Source organism: Bos indicus x Bos taurus, chromosome 19 (genome assembly GCF_003369695.1).
Source record: "Bos indicus x Bos taurus breed Angus x Brahman F1 hybrid chromosome 19, Bos_hybrid_MaternalHap_v2.0, whole genome shotgun sequence".
Classification (NCBI taxonomy): Eukaryota; Metazoa; Chordata; class Mammalia; order Artiodactyla; family Bovidae; genus Bos; species Bos indicus x Bos taurus.
Window position 1 is genome coordinate 29,100,583 of NC_040094.1, and position 18,876 is coordinate 29,119,458.

At 46.8% G+C, this 18,876-nt stretch overlaps 1 protein-coding gene across 5 annotated transcripts in view; it reads right to left on the bottom strand.

The window, feature by feature from the left end:
* Positions 1 to 1,756: 1,756 nt before the first annotated feature.
* MYH10 (myosin heavy chain 10) overlaps positions 1,757 to 18,876 on the bottom strand; it is a 121,525-nt gene continuing 104,405 nt past the window's right edge. For 3 of the 5 annotated variants that reach the window (XM_027518976.1, XM_027518978.1, XM_027518979.1), the window contains 12 exons: positions 18,230 to 18,382; positions 17,613 to 17,861; positions 17,133 to 17,345; positions 15,437 to 15,649; positions 13,965 to 14,126; positions 8,909 to 9,037; positions 8,476 to 8,564; positions 7,587 to 7,710; positions 7,304 to 7,512; positions 5,649 to 5,757; positions 4,120 to 4,292; positions 1,757 to 3,439 (listed from right to left, as the gene is read on the bottom strand). In XM_027518976.1, the coding sequence (XP_027374777.1) occupies positions 3,295 to 3,439; positions 4,120 to 4,292; positions 5,649 to 5,757; positions 7,304 to 7,512; positions 7,587 to 7,710; positions 8,476 to 8,564; positions 8,909 to 9,037; positions 13,965 to 14,126; positions 15,437 to 15,649; positions 17,133 to 17,345; positions 17,613 to 17,861; positions 18,230 to 18,382 (1,968 nt within the window). In that variant the 3' untranslated portion in view covers positions 1,757 to 3,294. The remainder of the gene's footprint in view (positions 3,440 to 4,119; positions 4,293 to 5,648; positions 5,758 to 7,303; positions 7,513 to 7,586; positions 7,711 to 8,475; positions 8,565 to 8,908; positions 9,038 to 13,964; positions 14,127 to 15,436; positions 15,650 to 17,132; positions 17,346 to 17,612; positions 17,862 to 18,229; positions 18,383 to 18,876) is intronic. The other 2 variants (XM_027518977.1, XM_027518980.1) reach the window with 2 other exon arrangements.

The following is an 18,876-nucleotide window of genomic DNA, read 5'->3' on the forward strand; positions in this document are numbered from 1 at the left end:
TAATTACGGTAATCATACTTTGTGCATGTACGTGGATGCTGTAATTACGGTAATCATACTTTCTACATGTAGTACATGGTGCTGTAATTAGGGTTAACATTCTTGGGAAACTGGTATTATCATGTCAATATACTCTTATCGATAAGTTTCGTATTACATTTCTGAAAAGGATTGTATGAGACATTTCACATGATTTGCTAGATTCCCAAATGACGGGTGGCTACACAAGGAAGCAGACTGCCCGGTTGGTCCTGATGGTGCACAGATGCAGCATTTCAGCAAATGCTCAGAATTTGGGAAAGGGGCCGGGATTGGGAAACCTCTGTGGATGGAGACTCCCCTCAGGCCTGCCTGCCTGAACTAGGGGGTGAGGAGCCATCGTGTCCACTTTCTAGATTCCAACCCATGGACTGTTGTGATTTTTTTTAGGGGTGGGGCAGGAAGTGGTGGTTCCTAGAGTCTGAACTGTGGGCTCTTCCTGTCTTGATAAACATCTCTGTTGTCATAGCAACGTTGGTTTCAGGAGGAAAGGGCCATGAGTTAGTGATACCCAGAACCATAGGGAAGGCTGGTTAAGAATTTGGTTTCCACCTCATTTCATCTTAGTTGAGGTTTCCAGGGAGGGGGAAGGTTGGTGACAGAAGGGATGCTTGTCTTCCTGATGTCAGCATGCCTAGGATAGGCAGGCTGGGAACAGGTGTGTTATTCCTACTAAAGTAAGAGAGTCTTCTAGAGTGTCTGCATTTTAGGCAAGGGCAGACAGAGCATTTAAAGTGTATGTGACCAAGTTAAAATCCTAAGAGGGCTCGTCTAGACTGCATTCTGCAAAAGGCTAAGGTTTCTCCACACATTCTGGAACCCCTCCTCACATCGGACCATATGCCCATGGCTGGGCGCTGGCCAGCTGCTTTGTCTTTGACATGCCCAGAGCCCAGCTCCCAGCTATAGTTGTGTTTCATGAACAACCTCAGACTATGAAGCAGTGGTTTGTTTAGTGAAGAAAGGTCCCGTCTAGTTGGCGTCTTTGTGGAATCAGGAATTGGAATCTGTTCACGTAGGTCGTGTTTCTCCTGAGCTGGCAAACAGTATGACGTGAACACCAGTTAAACCAGCTAGCAAGGAAGGATTCTTTTTCAGAAAAGCCTCTGGATTCCACAAACCCTTGGACTGAGACACCAAAAGCAAGGGTGAGGACACACGAGAGACGGTAAGTGCAACTCTCCTTTTCTCCTGTGGTGGTGACGATTTTGAGAAAGGGAACAGTTCAGCCCACTTTTCACATCCTCACAACTGCCAAGCAGCTTCAGTATGTACTTCAGACCACCGGAACGAGCCTAACTCGAGCATATCATAAAAAAGCCCCAGCATGGCCACGTGACTGTGTTCCCCTAGATTTCTCTCCAGCCCATCCTACCTGGCCCACAGCTGCCCGTGGATCTCACCACCGAATCCTCCCAAAAGCATTTTTAATATGCATCCTGCCTGAAAATAGCCTGAAACGTCTCAGGCCTCTTGAAATACTCTAATCCAGTAATGGGCTTCATTGATTGGACACTGAAACCATCCTAGAGACTTCATCCCTCAGTCCTGGACCACTCATCGGCAAAGCAGGACAGCCGCCAGCCCGCCCAGAGAACTCACCTGTCACCTGACAGTTTCTGGGCGTGCGGTGCCCTCGGAACAAGTGGCCTGGCTATCAGCACGTAAGTCTATGTAGTGTCCAACCAGAACAGAAGGTGAGAAAACAGATTGCACATTCACATGATTATTCTTGTTTATTGAGGTCTGTTTATTCTCCACGGGTGCTTTTTCCTCCAAGTAAACAGAGCAGGCGTAAATATCTATAATGAATAAATTTATTGTCTTACAAAAATCATTGTCTAGAAATATGGGAATACAAGAAAAGATATTTGCAGTCAGGTGTCTGGTGGTCAACAGCCAGTACAATTCATAAAGGGGGAAAAATCAAAGATTCCAAACCCACATGACAAATTCTTCCCAACAGATGTTAAAGCTTTTAACCCAAAAGGTTTGTGTTTTCAAGCACGTTGCAGAGGATCAAGGATTTATAATTAACACTGATTCATTGTCACTGAATGTTTATAATACCACTTTGACTAGAGAGGTACATGATATGAAGCACAGTCAAAACTTAATACATTAAATTGTTACAGAGGCAAATAATATATTTAACATTGTCTTAGTACTGTAGTGTCTAAGGCACTTTCTGTAATGTCAGTTTGATTAACTATCAACCCAAAACAGAATGCTAAATGTTTACTGTAACACTGTCCCGAGGGGGTGGGGAGGGAGAAATGAAAAAGGAGTCATCCACTGGCATGTCAACATTCAGGCGGGTGGCCTCTGTTCCCGAGGTGCTGTCCCTCTCACTGACAGACTTGAACAAGTCTCGGACACAAAACCAATCTTCCCATTTTGGGCTCAAAGCAGCGGCTGAATTTGCAAGGTCAGCATGAGAGCCTGGCTGGCGAGGAAGAGTGCGCCCCCTAGCTTCTGCTCTGGGGGGCCTGTGGCTGCGAGGAGCAGGCCATCTAGAAGTCACTGTGATGGCTGCCCCTGGGCCTCGGCTGCATCGTGGCCACTGTCCTGTTGGCACAGAGCAGCTCTGGCTGAAGACAGTTCACGTGAAGAGATGCGGGGACCCCACGACTTGAGGGAGAGGGGCACTGCAACCCCCATGGATGCTGCTTCCCCCAACCCACCCCCCCATCTCGCTGAAGCCCCTTTCACAGTTTGCGCACTGAAATAGTATCAATCATCATCTGAAGGAAATGAGAGCTACAGGTGCAGTTTAGGTTCCATAACGTTCTAAGGGACTTGATGTGGCTGCGGAGGCAGGGGCCACGTGAACACAGAACTAAGGTAGCTGTCTGTACGACAGAGCATGCAGAGCGACGGGGCGGCAACCGCTAGGCGGCCCCATGACCCAGCGACTGGCAGCGGGTCTGCAGTTAGTTTGAAAAAGGGTTCTCTTAACATGTATTATAAAATGGTCTCTTGGTGGATATATGGAAAATAGATGCAATGATGAGGCGATCTGTTTAATATGTGTAGGTTTTGTGTATATATATATATAAAAAAAGGGGAGCAATTGTACCTAAATCTGAAGCAGGAGACGTGTGTGTAGGCCATGAGGCCTTAAGACACAATTGATCTCTCAGGAAGGAGTCTCGCAGCTCTCCGGTTCCCCAGATCTGCAGGAGGCCCCAAGGTGGGGCCTGCATATGACTTCCTGCATATCCCGCAGTATTGCTTCCTCCGGCTTCCTTGGACTTACTCGGACTGCGGCGGCTGTGTCTCGTTGATGTCACTGGTCTTACTTTCTGTGTCGTCGTCCGACAGCTCCAGGGACGCGCCCTCAATGTGCAGCTGGCGCCGGCCTGATCGGCTGGAGGAGAAGCTGATCGGGCCGCCTCGCCTGGAGGGAACAGAAAACAGGTGCACGTGGCCGCCAAGTCGTCCACCCACCTGAGGACTCAAACCTCCCCGCCCAGGACACAGCCCCTGGGGTGGTGGGGAAATCAGAAGGGCTCTGTGCTTAGCCACCGCTGCCACCCACTGAGCATCGTCCTGGGGGCCGTGGTGGCTGGCCCCTGCTGTCCCTCCAAGACACAGTGAGGACAGCACCACTGGCTCATCCCTGGCCAGCCGCTCCCCAAAGGGCAGATGGAGAGGAAATGTTGTGTGCAGGCTTTGTGGGCCTCCTAAGGTCTCTGCTGGTCTTTTTACAACCTTTATCACTGTCAGCACCACTCTTAGCGTATGAGAGCAGGGCAGACAGGCTCCAGCCCACAGGCCACACCTGTGCTAAGCTGTCCTTATGGGGAGAAGCCTTGGCTCCCTGTGTCCTGGGGTGCATCAAGTCTGCCGTAGAGAGGCTGCCCCTGCCCACGAGGGACATGGACAGACTCCTGGGCTGGCACGCAAGCCTCAAGCCGTGCATTCGCACAGCCTCTCAGTAAACACAGAGCCAGTGAGTGAGTGGCCTGTTGCTTCCCTGCTCTCCAGCCCACCAATGGTCAGGAGTCCTAAATAGGTACATGCCAAGGAGGATCTGCACACTTGGCCAAGAAAACCACAGTGTCTGGAGCCACTTACCTCAGCCGGTTCTTCAGGGTGCTGACCTCGCGGCTCAGGCCCTCGTTGGCCTCAGTGGCATCATCCAGTTCCCGCTGGAGTTTGCGCCGAGATGCGTTGGCACGTGTAGCTTCTTCCTCTGCTTCCTCCAGCTGCCGCTTGAGCTGCTTCATCCTGGCATTGGCCTTCTCCATCTCGGGGAAGTTATAGGAACCGAGTCAAACCAAACCGCTGAATCCAAATTCACATTGCTGTGTCCTCAATGTTTCAGCACAGGCCTCTGCCCCACTGGCCACACGTGTGTGCACACACAAGGGCCCTGCCTGAGGCCTTTTGAACAGCCTGCCATTCTCTGCACAACTGTGTCTACACAGCATATTAGGCTAAAGGAAACTTTTAAACAACTGAAATCCAATTTTCATCCCTGAGTTTTCTACAGAAAAATGACATCTTCACATGAGTGATCTATGGAATTATGAAAGGAAACTGCTATTACCAGCAACACAGATAGTCTCCACCCCCAGGAGATGGTGTGTTCATTTTACACCTCTTTTCAACACGGGCATGTCAATATTCTAAGTACCAAGCCGCTCTGGAAAACCAAGTGAGAACTTGGCCTGCCACTAGCCCGCCCACTCCTGAGCCACAGAAGCTGGCCAACACCGTGCTGGTCCAGTTCACACCCACCCAGAACTGCTCTCGGAGTTGCTAGGCCCTGGGATGGAGAGGGAAGGGTCTGGGCTAGAGGCAGTGGATCCTCAGGTCTCCCAGACGAGCGAGAGCACAGCCCCCCAGGCTGCAGCCAGTACAGAGCTGACGCGCCCTGACACTTAGGAGACAGACACCTGGACACAGACGAGGACGACCACTTGGGTCCCAGGTGCAGTGCACTCGCTTTTTCTTCCCTTCCCACTACCTCTTGCATCTGCCCCTCCACCCAGCCAATGTTCAGTTCTGTTCAGTCACTCAGTCGTGTCCGACTTTGCGACTCCATGAATTGCAGCACGCCAGGCCTCCCTGTCCATCACCAAGTCCTGGAGTTTACTCACGTCCATCGAGTTGGTGATGCTATCCAGCCATCTCATCCTCTGTCGTCCCCTTCTCCTGCCCCTAATCCCTCCCAGCACCAGAGTCTTCCAATGAGTCAACTCTTATGACTACCAAGTACAACTTTCCTAGGCATTCAGAAGACAGTGGGTAAAACAGGCAGAAATCTCTACTCATGCAGTGTCCACTCTAGTGAAGGAAACATGGTAATAAGATCAGTTCAGGCCTCCCCACTTCAAGCCTTTCTCAAGGCTCTTGCCCACCCCTTCGCAATATGTATTGTGTGGCAGGGCTGCGTCCTAATCACCTCTGTATCCCCAGCACCCAGGAGTGACCAGCAGGAACAAGAAACAGCATGTGTATTGAAACACTAGAAGTAAGAGTTTCAAACAGCTCTTCCTAAGTCAGCGAGTCACATAGTAACATGGCTGGTCTTGTATCTGTGTTCCTGTACAGCATTCAGGGTGGAAGACGTGTTCCCTTTACGTGCCTTCTCTCCTTACCTGTTCTTTATACTGGTCAGCATGGCGGCGTTCATCTTCAACCTGCATGAAGATTTCTTTCAGCTTCTTCTCGGTACGACGGACTAGTTTATTGGCAGTGGCTCTTTCCCTGTGAAAATGATCCACATGTTCATTTTCACAGTTCTTGCAGTAAAAATATTTTAACTCCTTTTCTCTATAAGATGACACATTGGAGTGCTTTCCAGGACCCCTGTATCATCGTGATCAACATAGCCCAGAAACTTCTTCCTTCTGGTCGAACCATGGATTGCCTTTAATGTAGTCTAATGCTGATAGGCAGAACACCTGCATTATTCCCTCACGCATGGGTATTTATCACCTTAGTGATCTTCTGAAGATCAAAGGTCATTTACATCGAGTGTAGAATTTTTGGAAATAAAAACCTTAGTTGGTTACTCTCATCACCTAACATTTTAGCCTGGAAAACAAAACAATTTATTGATTGTTTCAATTTAAAATTACTTCCCACTGACTTGGAGAAGGAAATGGCAACCCACTCCAGTATTCTTGCCTGGAGAATCCCATGGATGGAGGAGCCTGATGGGCTACATGCAGTCCACGTGGTCACAAACAGTCGGACACGACTGAGTGACCTCACTCACTCCCACTGACTAAGATTCCCTGGAGGAGGGCAAGGCAACCCACTTCAGTATTCTTACCTGGAGAATCCCACGGACCCAGGAGCCTGGCAGGCTAGTCCATAGGGTTGCCAAGAGTCTGACATGACTGAAGTGACTGAGCACGTACTTACTAAGATGCTAGAGCAGCTGAACACTGAAACAACTCCCCCCACTTCAGGTAGGAGTTAAGGCACCATGTTCTAGACAGGCCTCCACTGTCCCATGTGAAGGAAGGAGAGTTAACTTACTTGGAGAACTCCACTGAAAACACAAAAGGATCTTTTGTTCCTTCACAAATGTTATGCAAAAATGGATAGGATCGAATCAGCTCAAAGGACCAAGTCATGTCTATTACAACTAACAACAAACAAACCCTCAGCTGTTACATTTGAGAGCAGGGGGACAAAGTTTTGGATGCTAGGCCGGGGAGGACTCTGCGCATAGACCCTGTGTTTCTGGGCCCCCAAGCTCCTCAATAAGAGGGTGAAGTTTAAAGTCTGCTCCAGCTCTGGCCATCTGAGATTCTATTCTAATAGATATGTAAATAAATGCCTGCCAAAAAGCTGCTTTGTGCAATTCCTCATAAATTTCAGAATGAATGGTTTACGTCACCAGAATGCAAACTGTTGAGCAATCCTTTCTTAAAGGAGAAAAAACTTGTCTTTTTTGTTACACTGCATTTCTTCTATGCCAATACACTGTTGCATTTCACGTGATGCCGTGAACTTGGGCTCAGCCTTGGGCAGAGATGTAAACTATGGCACCAGCAAGTCATGGGGCACACACAGCATGATTAGCCCTCAGCTGAGCCTGGGAAGAGCTGACAGGCGAGCCCAGTGCTCCCTGAGGGCTCACACCAGCTTCTCCGGTTATATGTGCCCTTGTGATTCTTCCCCCAGCAACAAAGCTCCCCTAGGACGAGCCATTGGTGTCATCTCTATAAACCTGGACCTGGTCTGTAGCAGAGATACTGTAAAAACCTTTCTTTGGCTTATAGCACTGAAAACCTCTTACTTGGCTTCCTGCTCAAGCTGCTCCTCCAGCTGCCCAATCTTGGCTTCTAGAGCAGAGATGGTGGCCTTGAACTTGGACTTGACAGCGCCTTCCAGCTCCTGCAGCTTGGCCTTCAACTCCTTGTTCTGCCGCTCCAGCTGCTGGCGCGCATTATCGCTCTTCTGGGCAGCGCTGCGCTCGGCCGCCAGCTCAGTGTTCAGCGTGTCCACCTGAAGGGGAGATGGGTCAGTTGTGCAGGGGATGGCACAGTCCCTCCTGGGGTGAGGGGACATGGCAGGCCCACCTGCAGTGTGGTCTTGCGGAAGCGGTCATTGAGCAGCTCCATGTTGCTCTGCTCCTCCTCCAGCTCCTCCTCTAGCTGTGCGATCCGAGCCTCCAGACGCCGCTTCTCATCCAGGAGTGCAGACCTGCGGCCAAGGCGGCGACACTCAGCACAGAGAACTCCCCAGGGCTCCTCCACCCACTGTGCTGCCATTAGCATTCTTAATTTTTCTCCTTCCCCTCCTCCCACCCCGGTCTGCCAGGTCCTGTTGGTTTTGCTTCCAAACATGCTGCCCACTTGTCTCCATCCCCAGGCCTGCTACCTGGCCAGGCCCCGCTATCTTGCGCCTGGATTGCTATGCAGCCCTCCAGCTTTGCCCCACAGCCAGTGTCAGCTTTAAAAGTGCAAAAAGATCCTGGTGTTCCCTAGCTTCTCTAGTGCACCAAGATCCAAAGCCAGCTCCTCACCATGGCACACTAGAAAATGACCACCATGGATCCTTAGGACAGCCATTAAATGGAGAAAGCAACCTCTTAATTGTAAAAAAAAAAAAAAAAAAAAAAAAAACCCAAAAATCTGACTTAATGAAACATACATTGAGGGAAAGAGACCTAAAGAATGTGAAAGTGAGGCCCTGCACTGCAAGGCTGTGCAGTCCTGTGGAAGCCAGATAGGTTCTAAGGGCCTTTCCTGCACACCTGTGTGGACGTGACTATTGCAGGGAGGTGTGACCTGGCAGGGCTTCAGCCAGTTGGCTGAGGCCCAGCATCTCGTGCTTATCTCTCCAGACTTTGAACAGATAAGCAAACCAACCACTGACTCCCCAATGCCAGATGACCCCTGTAGCTGACTTAGTGCCTGTGAGGACCAGTGAGACACCCACCCCTTCCCACCTGTTCAGGAGACTCACTTGCCGGAGGCGCTATTGGCAATCTCGTCCGCCAGCTCGTCTCTCTCCTGCTCAGCATGTCGGCGGGCTCGCTCGGATGAGGCAAGTTCCTGAGTGAGTTCAGATTGTCATGTAAGCTCTGGCTGCTAAGTTTCCTTAAATGTGAGGTCTGACAGTGCCTGTAGGCTGCTGCCACCTTGCTTGAGGCACCAAGTGTGCCTCAAACTGTAAACAGATTTAAGAAATACACTATTCAACCTCTCTGTTTAGTCAGGTAGAACAATATCAAATGGGACCACTTTGCCCAAGTGAAGCAGTAAGATGGTCCAGCACCATATTAAAAAATGGTCAGTGAGATTACACTGGCTACAGAAACACTGAAATGTATTTATCTGGTCTTAGAGAAATTCCAAGGGCAAATATTTGTTAAGCAAATAAATGAATAAACACAAACCTCCTGCAACTGAAGGATTTCTGCTTCCAGGCTTTTCAGTTTCTTCTCACTCTCTTTGGATTGAGCAAAAATCTCATCCCGGGATGCACGAGCTTCTTCTAATTCACGCTGGTAGTCCTTCATCTGAGCCTAAGCATAAGGAGGAGGAAAGTTTTAGGGTAGTGTTTATTCTTATTTAAACGTACCTTTCCCCCCAAATTATAAAATATGAATTTATTATAAACATAAATGTAGAAGTGATGAAAAAGAAAACATTCAAGTCAATATCCCTTATGAATATAGATGCAAAAATCCTCAACAAAATAGAAACCAACAAGATCCATCAACACATCCAAGTGGGATTTATCTGAGGAATTCAAGGTTGATTTGACATCCAACACAACTATGTGATCACTTCAATTGACACAGAAGCAATCTAATACCTTTCAATATAAAAACATTCAATAAACCTTTGACAAAATTCAACATCCATTTATGATAAAAACTCTCCAGAAAGCAGGCACAGAAGAAACATACCTCAACATAATAAAAGCCATATATGATAAACCCACAGCAAACACTACCCTCAATGGTGAAAAATTGAAAGCATTACCCCTAAAGTCAGGAGAACAAGACAAGGATGCCCACTCTCACCACTACTATTCAACATAGTTTTGGAAGTTTTAGCCACAGCAATAAAAGAAGAAAAAGAAATGAATCCAGATTGGAAAAGAAGTAAAACTCACTGTTTGCAGATGACATGCTCCGATACATAGAAAACCCTAAAGACTCCACCAGAAAATTACTAGAGCTAAATCAATGAATATAGTAAAGCTGCAGGATATAAAATTAATACACAGAAATCCCTAGCATTCCTATACACTAACAGTGAGAAAACAAAGAAATTAAGGAAACAATTCCATTTACCATTGCAATGAAAAGAATAAAATACTTAGGAATAAATCTATCAAAAGAAAAGACCTATATATAGAAAACTATAAAACACTGGTGAAATAAATCAAATGACACAAATAGATGGAGAAATATACCATGTTCATCAGTCAGAAGAATCAATATAGTGAAAATGAGTATACTACCCAAAGCAATCTATAGATTCAATGCAATTCCTATCAAGCTACCAATGGTATTTTTCAGAGAACTAGAACAAATAATTTCACAATTTGTATGGAAATACAAAAAAACCTCGAATAGCCAAAGCAATCTTGAGAAAGAAGAATGGAACTGGAAGAATCAACCTGCCTGACTTCAGGCTATACTACAAAGCAACAGTCACCAAGACAGTATGGTACTGGCACAAAGACAGAAATATAGATCAGTGGAACAAAATAGAAAGCCCAGAGATAAATCCATGCACCTATGGACACCATATCTTTGACAAAGGAGGCAACAATATACAATGGAGAAAAGACAATTTCTTTAACAAGTGGTGCTGAGAAAACTGGTCAACCACTTGTAAAAGAATGAAACTAGAACACTTTCTAATACCATACACAAAAATAAAATGGATTAAAGATCTAAATATAAGATCAGAAACTATAAAACTCCTAGAGGAAAACATAGGCAAACCACTCTCTGATGTAAATCATAGCAGGATCCTCTATGACCCACCTCCCAGAGTAATGGAAATAAAAGCAAAAATAAATGGGACCTAATTAAACTTAAAAGCTTTTGCACAACGAAGGAAACTATAAGCAAGGTGGAAAGATAGCCTTCAGAATGGGAGAAAATAATTGCAAATAAAGCAATTGACAAAGAATTAATCTCAAAAACATATAAGCAAATCCTGCAGCTCAATTTCAGAAAAATAAGCGACCCAATCAAAAAAATGGGCCAAAGAACTAAACAGACATTTCTTCAAAGACATACAGATGGCTAACAAACACATGAAAAGATGCTCAACATCACTCATTATCAGAGAAATGCAAATCAAAACCACAATGAGGTACCATCTCACACTAGTCAGAATGGCTGCTATCAAAAAGTCTACAAACAATAAATGCTGGAGAGGGTGCGGAGAAAAAGGAACCTTCTTACACTGTTGGTGGGAATACAAACTAGTAGAGTCACTATGGAGAACAGTGTGGAGATTCCTTAAAACACTGGAAATAGAACTGCCATACGACCCAGGAATCCCACTACTGGGCATACAAACTGAGGAAACCAGAATTGCAAAAGACATGTGTACCCCGATGTTCATCGCAGCACTGTTTACAATAGCCAGGACATGGAAGCAACCTAGGCGTCCATTGGCAGACAAATGGATGAGAAATCTATGGTACATATACACAATGGAATATTACTCAGCTGTTAAGAAGAATGCATTTGAATCAATTCTAATGAGGTGGATGAAACTGGAGCCTACAGAGCAAGTAAGTCATAAAGAAAAACACCAATATATTAACACATATATATGGAATTTAGAAAGATGGTAATGATGACCCTATATGCGAGACAGCAAAAGAGACACAGACGTAAAGAACAGACTTTTGGACTCTGTGGGAGAAGGTGAGGGTGGGGTAATTTGAGAGAATAGCATTGAAACATGTATATATATATATATTTTTCATGTATATCATCATATGTGAAACAGATCACCAGTCCAAGTTTGATGCATGAAATGGTGCTCGGGGCTGGTGCACTGGGATGACCCTGAGGGATGGAATGGGGAGGGAGGGTCAGGATGGGGAACACATGTACACCCATGGCTGATTCATGTGAATGTATGTCAAAAAACCCACCGCAATATTGTAAAGTAATTAGCTTCCAATTAAATTTCAAAAAAAATTAAAAAAACAAAATAAAAACAATAAGATAAAAACAATAAACTAAAGGCAACTTCCCCAACCCTGATAAAGGGAATCAATGAAATGAAAAACTAATATCATACTTAATGGTCAAAGACTGAATGCTTTTCCCTACAATAAGCAATGAGACAAGGATGTTTTTGCCCTTGCCGTTTCTGTCTAACAATGTAATGGAGATGCTAGTCAAAGCATTTAGGCCAAGACAGGGAAATAAAAGATACCCAGATTGAAAAAGAAGAAATAAAACTTAGCTCAATTTGCAGATGAAAATATATAGAAAATCTTAAGGAATCCATTAAAAAAAAGTTACAACTAATAAACAAGTTCAGTGAGGCTGCAGCATACAGGATTAATCAATACAGTTAGTTCTCCATACCTGAACTCCACACCATGGATTCAACCAACAGTGGGTCAAAAATATTCAGGGGAAAAACATTCTCAGAAAATTTCGAAAAGCAAAACTTGAATTTGCCACGTGGGCAACCATTATCTTGTATCAGGTTGTTATGAGTAAACTAGAGTAAACTACAGATGATTTAAAGTATATGAGAAGATATTCACAGGTTATATGCAAGTAATACACCATTTTATATCAGGGACTTAAGCATCAGAGGATTTTGGTATCCACGGGGGCGGAGGGGTTGGTCCTAGAACCAATCCCTCTCGGACACTGAGGGACAACTGTACAAAAATAATTGAAATTCAATACACTAACTGTAGAGACTGTAAATATTAACAAAGCAGCTATACTTAGCATCAAAAGGGTAAAATTTAGCTAATGTATAAGACTTGTATGCCAGAAACTAAAAGCATCATAGAAAAAAATGAAATAGCTCAATGGACTGATAGCCATGTTCATGGACCATGTTCGTGGAAAACTCAAGACCTTCGTGAGGATGGTAATACTCTCCAAATTGATGTACCGAGTCAACGTAAAATAGGAATCCTGGCTGGCTTAGGGGAGGCAGGGGGTAGAAACTGACAAGCTGATCCTAAATGGAATTGCAAGGAGCCCAGAACAGCAGTTATGGAAAAGAAAGTTGGAGAAGTCATACTTCCCAAGTGCAAAATCTGTAAAGCCATGGTAACCAAGACTCTGTGGTCCTGGCAGGACACAGAGATCAAGGAATAGAACTAAGAGTCCAGAAACAGACACAAGTCTGTGGTCAGCTGACTTCTGACAAGAGGGCCAAGAGAATTTCAATGGGGAAAATCTTTTTAACAAATGGTGCTGGGACAATTGAATATCCATATCCCAAAGAATGAAATTGGCTTCATATATCAAACTACATAATAAAAAATGAAGAGGATTTAGAAAGAGCCAGAAGTATAAAACTCGACAGTCATGTCTGACTCTGTGACCCCATGGACTGCATACAACTCTTAGGAGAAAACACAGGACTAAATCTTCAGGACCCTGGATTAGGTAGTGGCTTCATAAATAGTAAAAACAGAAGAAACAAAAAATAATCTGAACTCCATCAAAACAAAAAACTTTTGCACTGTAAAACAGTACCACTGAGGGAGTGAATAGATAATCCAGAGAACGGAAGAAGAGGCAGAATCACCAAGGCCAAAGGAATGGAAATTTTCTAAAGCTTTTGTCTCTCCCTCCAGAGAAGTGTGTCCTTGTACGAGAGAGCCCATCACATCCTGCCAATATAGCAAGTTACTACAGAAATCACTTTGTCACTGTGACAGTGAAAACCAGCATGCCATCTGAGTAGCTAAAGCGATGCTGACTGGACAGAAAGGCGCAGCTGGAGGAGGAGCAACATGGAGCTGCTCAACGACTGCTTCTGCAGACCACGCAGCAGGTGGGCCTGCCGTGTCCCCCTAACCACGGGAGTGGCTCACGGGCCCGGTCGACAAAGTCGACACCACCTACTCTCAGTGGGTGGCTGTGTGTTTAGTTGACCACGAGACGTTATTCAGAGCCCCAAGAGCTTGTCCCTCAATGAGTGCCCACCTGGCAACTCTACCTCACTCAATCCAAATGGGGCCAAGCCCACCCTGTAGACGCTGAGCTATACACCTACCATCTTTATGGCTTATGGCCCCAGCCTACAGCTGAGGATGACAGCAGCCCTGTGCCCTGCAGCAGTGACGTGGCAACGCTGAGCCCACCAGCACGATGGAGGCTGGATGCTGCCCAGAGCCTTCTCTCCAGCATCACTGGCCATGTCGTGCTCAGTGGTCTCAGCAGGGCCCGATGACCCCACCATCACACCCTGATGGCTGGTGGCACTCACCTGGAGTTTGCGGAGCTGCTTGATCACTTCATCCCTTGCTTTGTTAGCTGCCTCGATTTGAGCCTCCAGGTCCTTCAGGTCTATTTCCATTTTCTTCTTCGAGGCAACAGCCAGGGCCCGCTGTTTCCGCTCATCCTCCAGCTCTGCCTCAAGCTCCCGCACCTGACAGGCAGTGTCAGGATACATCAGACCCAGTATCCTCACACGGAGAACAGGCCCATGGGGGCTCGGCTTACTCAGAAGGGGGGCTCTCTGCCTCCAAGCAGTTATTATTATTAGCAGCTGAATTTGTACAGAGAAAACTATAAACATCTCCACCTGGTACAAATCATTTCCATTGACCGACTGACCATGGCGAGAGTGTGTAAGGAGGCAGAATCCCTGATCTCAAGCTCCTAGTCCAGGTGATGCAACGAGATTGGAAGGCACAAGACAAGCTCCTAGGGAAGCTCCCCACTTGCCCCACAACAGGGACACCCCAGCCCCAGCAGAGGGGCCCACGTGTCAACCACATGGGCAAACAGCTTGGACGCACTCCCTCCAGCCCCAGTTAGCCCTTCAGATGATGGATGCTCCCTGCTAATAAGCTGATTCAGAATTCCCAACTCACAGAAACTCATTTAATGTGTGCTGTTTTAAGTCACTAAGCTTGAGCTAACCTGTTATCTAGCAATAAATGACTAATAAAATGTTAGTGGACCAAAAATAAGAAAGTGTCCCAGATCCAAGACTTGATACCATGAACTCCAAGGGAATGTTAAAGTGACAGTCGCTCAGTCATGTCCGAGACTTTTCAACCCCATGGACTATACAGTCCATGGAATTCTCCAGGCCAGAATACTGGCGTGGGCAGCCTTTCCCCTCTCCAAGGGGTCTTCCCAACCCAGGGATCAAACCCAGGTCTCCCGCATTGCAGGTGGTTTCTTTACCAGCTGAGCTATCAGGGAAGCCCTTGGGAATGTTTCACTTTAAAATTTTAAATTAGAAATTTAAATGCACTCAGAAAAGTATATAAATTGTAAGTGCCCAAGCAATGTTTTCAAATAACAAAAATGTAAATACTTAGAGTTTTCCCTTTAGAGTGGTTTAAAGAGGACATGCAATCTGACCTTCAGAATATTCTGAATCACCTTGTCAGGTATGTACTGATTCTTCCCTTTACTGACACTTGTAAGACTCCCAGAACTTGAACCTGACTACATGTCCCTGGACAGCCCACTGGCTTTTAAGTAGTAATGATAATCTGAGAAATAGGAAATAAAACCAATTACATTATATTTTAAAGATAAAGTTATATGACCCAATAAATTTCCTGGAAATCAAAACCAATTACATTATATTTTAAAGATAAAGTTATATGACCCAATAAATTTCCTCCAGCTACTATGTTCCAACGCAAATATCACTGGCCAAAAACTGGTCTTTGAGCACAAACAAGGGCCTGTTCTGGGGGCCACACCTCTAAGATCTACCTGTTTAATGAGCAGCCGCTTCTTTTCCTCATTCTGCTCATCCCTGGTCTGCAAGTCTCTCTCAAACTGGGCTTTCATGGCTTGCATGTTGACCTCTAGGCGAAGCTTGGCGTCTTCTGTAGCCTGGAGCTCATCTTCCAGCTCCTCCAGTTGGGTCCTCATTTCCTCCACCTGCTGCTCTAGGGCCCGTTTGGATTTCTCAAGTTCATGAACCTAGACCACAGGAAGAAGCACAGGTATGACCCTTGGAGGGACATGCATGGACAGTAGTTCCTGTTATATAGCCAACCCCCCAGGCATCCCCCCACCCTGACCCGGCCGCTGCACTAGTCATCTCAGAGTGCACCATCTGAATGATAGGCCTGGCATCATGCACGTGTGCTCTACCATGGATCATGCAGCTGAGAGATCTCTAAAAGCTGGTGATCAAAGAAGAGCATGGTGTCAGGGCAATGGCCTGTTGATTGGCCACTGGCCTGCGGTCTCACAGCAGCTCCCTCTTGCTGTGGTGAAGATCATTTGTGTTGGAAATGCACATGTGCAGACTTTTAAATATGAAGGTGTGTGAATCCTAGGAAGCAGGACAGTACGATAGAGGTCTGACCTTTCTCTGGACAGGGATCCCCACCATGCACACAGGTACTAAGTTCTCTGTGCCCAGCACTAGCTGGGCGCTCCCCGTCATGTTCCCTTTGATCTCAGAGATGACCCCCAGGCAGGCATGTGCAGGCACTATTATTATGTGTCCCTTTGGGCTTCATGGCCATGTTGGTTCTCCTGAGGACAGAAGACGCCTTAGGACGTGAGGAGGCCTGTGTCTCTTGGTGCCTGGCACTTCACAGGCACAGAGGAAATGTTTTTGCAAAGAATGTGTGACTATCGTTTATTCTAGAGAAAACCAATAAGGAACAAGAAGATGGACTCAGTGCTGGAATTTTCTCTTTGCACTTTACTATGTAATCCTGGCCATTTCTATGCTAGGGGGCTCTTGTCCACTGGGCTGTAGAAGATTCAACAGGAAGGGCAGTCCCACACCCTCATTGTATGGCCAGACAGCCCATGTCCCAGGAAAATGAGATTTTATTTTTAGAGAGGACTGTGTTTTTCAGAGCACATCTGTAGCAGCTTCATGAAATAGCTAAGTATCATGTCCATTGGACACAAGAGGAAATGTGGAGAGGCTGAATGGAGCTGGGGGAGAGTCAAACCCTGAACCTGTCCTGACCCCCAGGCCTGGGTCCCCATCGCTCTCCTCAAACCTTCGACACTAAGGGAGGGATACAGGGTGAACAAACATCAGGGCAGCGTCGGGGAAGGCGTGTGCAGCTGGGGGATAAGGGGTTCCCCTGGCTCCTCTCCAGGTTTCCCACTGTGTGCAGGAGACAGACCCCACTGCCCTCAATCTGAGGCAACTTCTGATACTTGGGTTTGATAACCACCCATGACCCAGGGACAAAGAAACACTCCATTCACAGGGCCCCCGCGAGGATACAGGTTACGGTGGGGAGGGTCCGTGGAAACCACGTGAATGCCCTGCCTGGCTTTGGCGCAGGTAACTGGGAACAGACAGGAGAAAACCTGACAGCTCATCCCGGGAGACGCTGACGTGATGGGCTGAGACCACCTTGTCCATGTCGCTCTGGGCTGGCCCTTCCCAGAGCTGCTGCCCCCCAACGGCCTGGGCCCTGGCACTCACGTTCTTGCCCACATCGTCCTTGGAGCTCATGAGGTCCTCCATGTCCGCCCGCAGCTGCTTATTCTGTCGCTCAGCCTCCTCCCTGGCCTCTAGGGCCTCCTCCAGGGCGCGGGCCAGGGACAGGGCTTTGGTCTCCTTCTCTCGGGCCTCTGCCTCTGCCCGGTCGCGCTCTTCTGCGTAGCGGGCAGAGATGTTCTTCTCTTCCGCTAACAGCTACACGGGATGGTGTCAGGAAACAGTAAAGATCAATGTTGGACTTCTCTCATTTGCTGCATGTCTGATTTATAGCGGAGAATACCACTAGATCATGGGTGTTCTCCTATTTCCTCCTTTATACTGAACTTTTTCCAGTTTTGCTACAAATACATCTTGTTTTAAATAAGGGATTATTTTAAACCCAAATGATCAAAGTGAGGGCTGTGCTAGGAGGAAACGTGGGGTGCTGGCCCTGGAGCCTGGGGTTGGGAGTGTGGGCCCCACCTGATCAAACTTCTTCTGCTTCTTCTCCAAGTTGGAGACGATCTGGCGCTGGTGGTCCAGGTCTACCAGCAGGTCATCCAGCTCCTGCTGCAGGCGGGTCTTGGTCTTCTCCAGCTTGTCATAGGCCAGGGCCTTCTCCTCCAGGCGCTGGCTCAGCACCTCCACATCCTTGAGGAGCTTCTTCTTGGCTTCTTCCAAATTTTCAATTGTCCCCAGGTCATCATCTACTTTCTTCTTGGTATCCGTCAACTAAAAGAGAAAAGATCAACATTAAAGAACTCACCTGAATTACACATTTGAGGAAAAAAGGTAAAACTTGTTTTCATTATCTTGTGAGAAGAAATAAAACAAGTCAATACTTTGTGACTCTGAGCAAATGAATCTTAGACGATAAACTTCTTCACTAACCATCTACACACAATGAATGGACTGGAACCTTACATCTCCCAGCATTGTAACCAGCATAGGGTCAGTGTGTGATGAGGTTGAAGAAAATACACTTAAGGGGTTTCACTTAGGACAAGGCCCACTTAACTGTCCCAAATGGAGCTGGAACCACCCAGCAGGACAGGGACATGACCCACGTGGAGGCCCACAGTCCCCATGGCCTCGCGCACCTGGGCCTGCAGGGCCTGCAGCTGCTTCTCCAGGCTCCTCCTGGCCTCCTCCTCTTCCTCCTGCTGCTCCTGGAGGCTGCTCCTCTCCTCCTCCAGCTGCCGGATCCGACTGCTCAGGTTCAGTTTCTGGCGCGTCTCCTCCTGAAGAAGCTCCTGTTCATTTTGATAGAAGGTCAGTACTCAGGTTATAGTCATTACCCAAACCACCATATCCTTGTTAAAAATACGGAGTGTGAGGAATACCCAGTGATAACAACAAGTGATTTTAAAACACATGATCATTTAAACAGCGCCCTTAATACAAGAGTGCTTTAAACTTGTTCACTGGGGAATACCCTGGTGGTCCAGTAGGTTAGGACTCTGAGCTTTGTCACTGTCCAGGGCATGGGTTCAATCCCTGGTTGGGGAACTAAGATCCCCAAAACCAAGTGGTGGCCAAAAAAACACCACCACAAAATCAATCCTGTCCCCAAGCAATGGCAACACCACCCCCAGGGGCCAGGGCCAGGGACCTGCAAGCTTCCCTTTCCCACATCCTTCATCACTTCATGAATCCCTTTCTGCTGCTCTCAGGTCAGCGGAATGGGTCAAAAACCATAAGAAAACCATCTCATTCAACACGGCCAGCAATGCAAGAGCATACAACA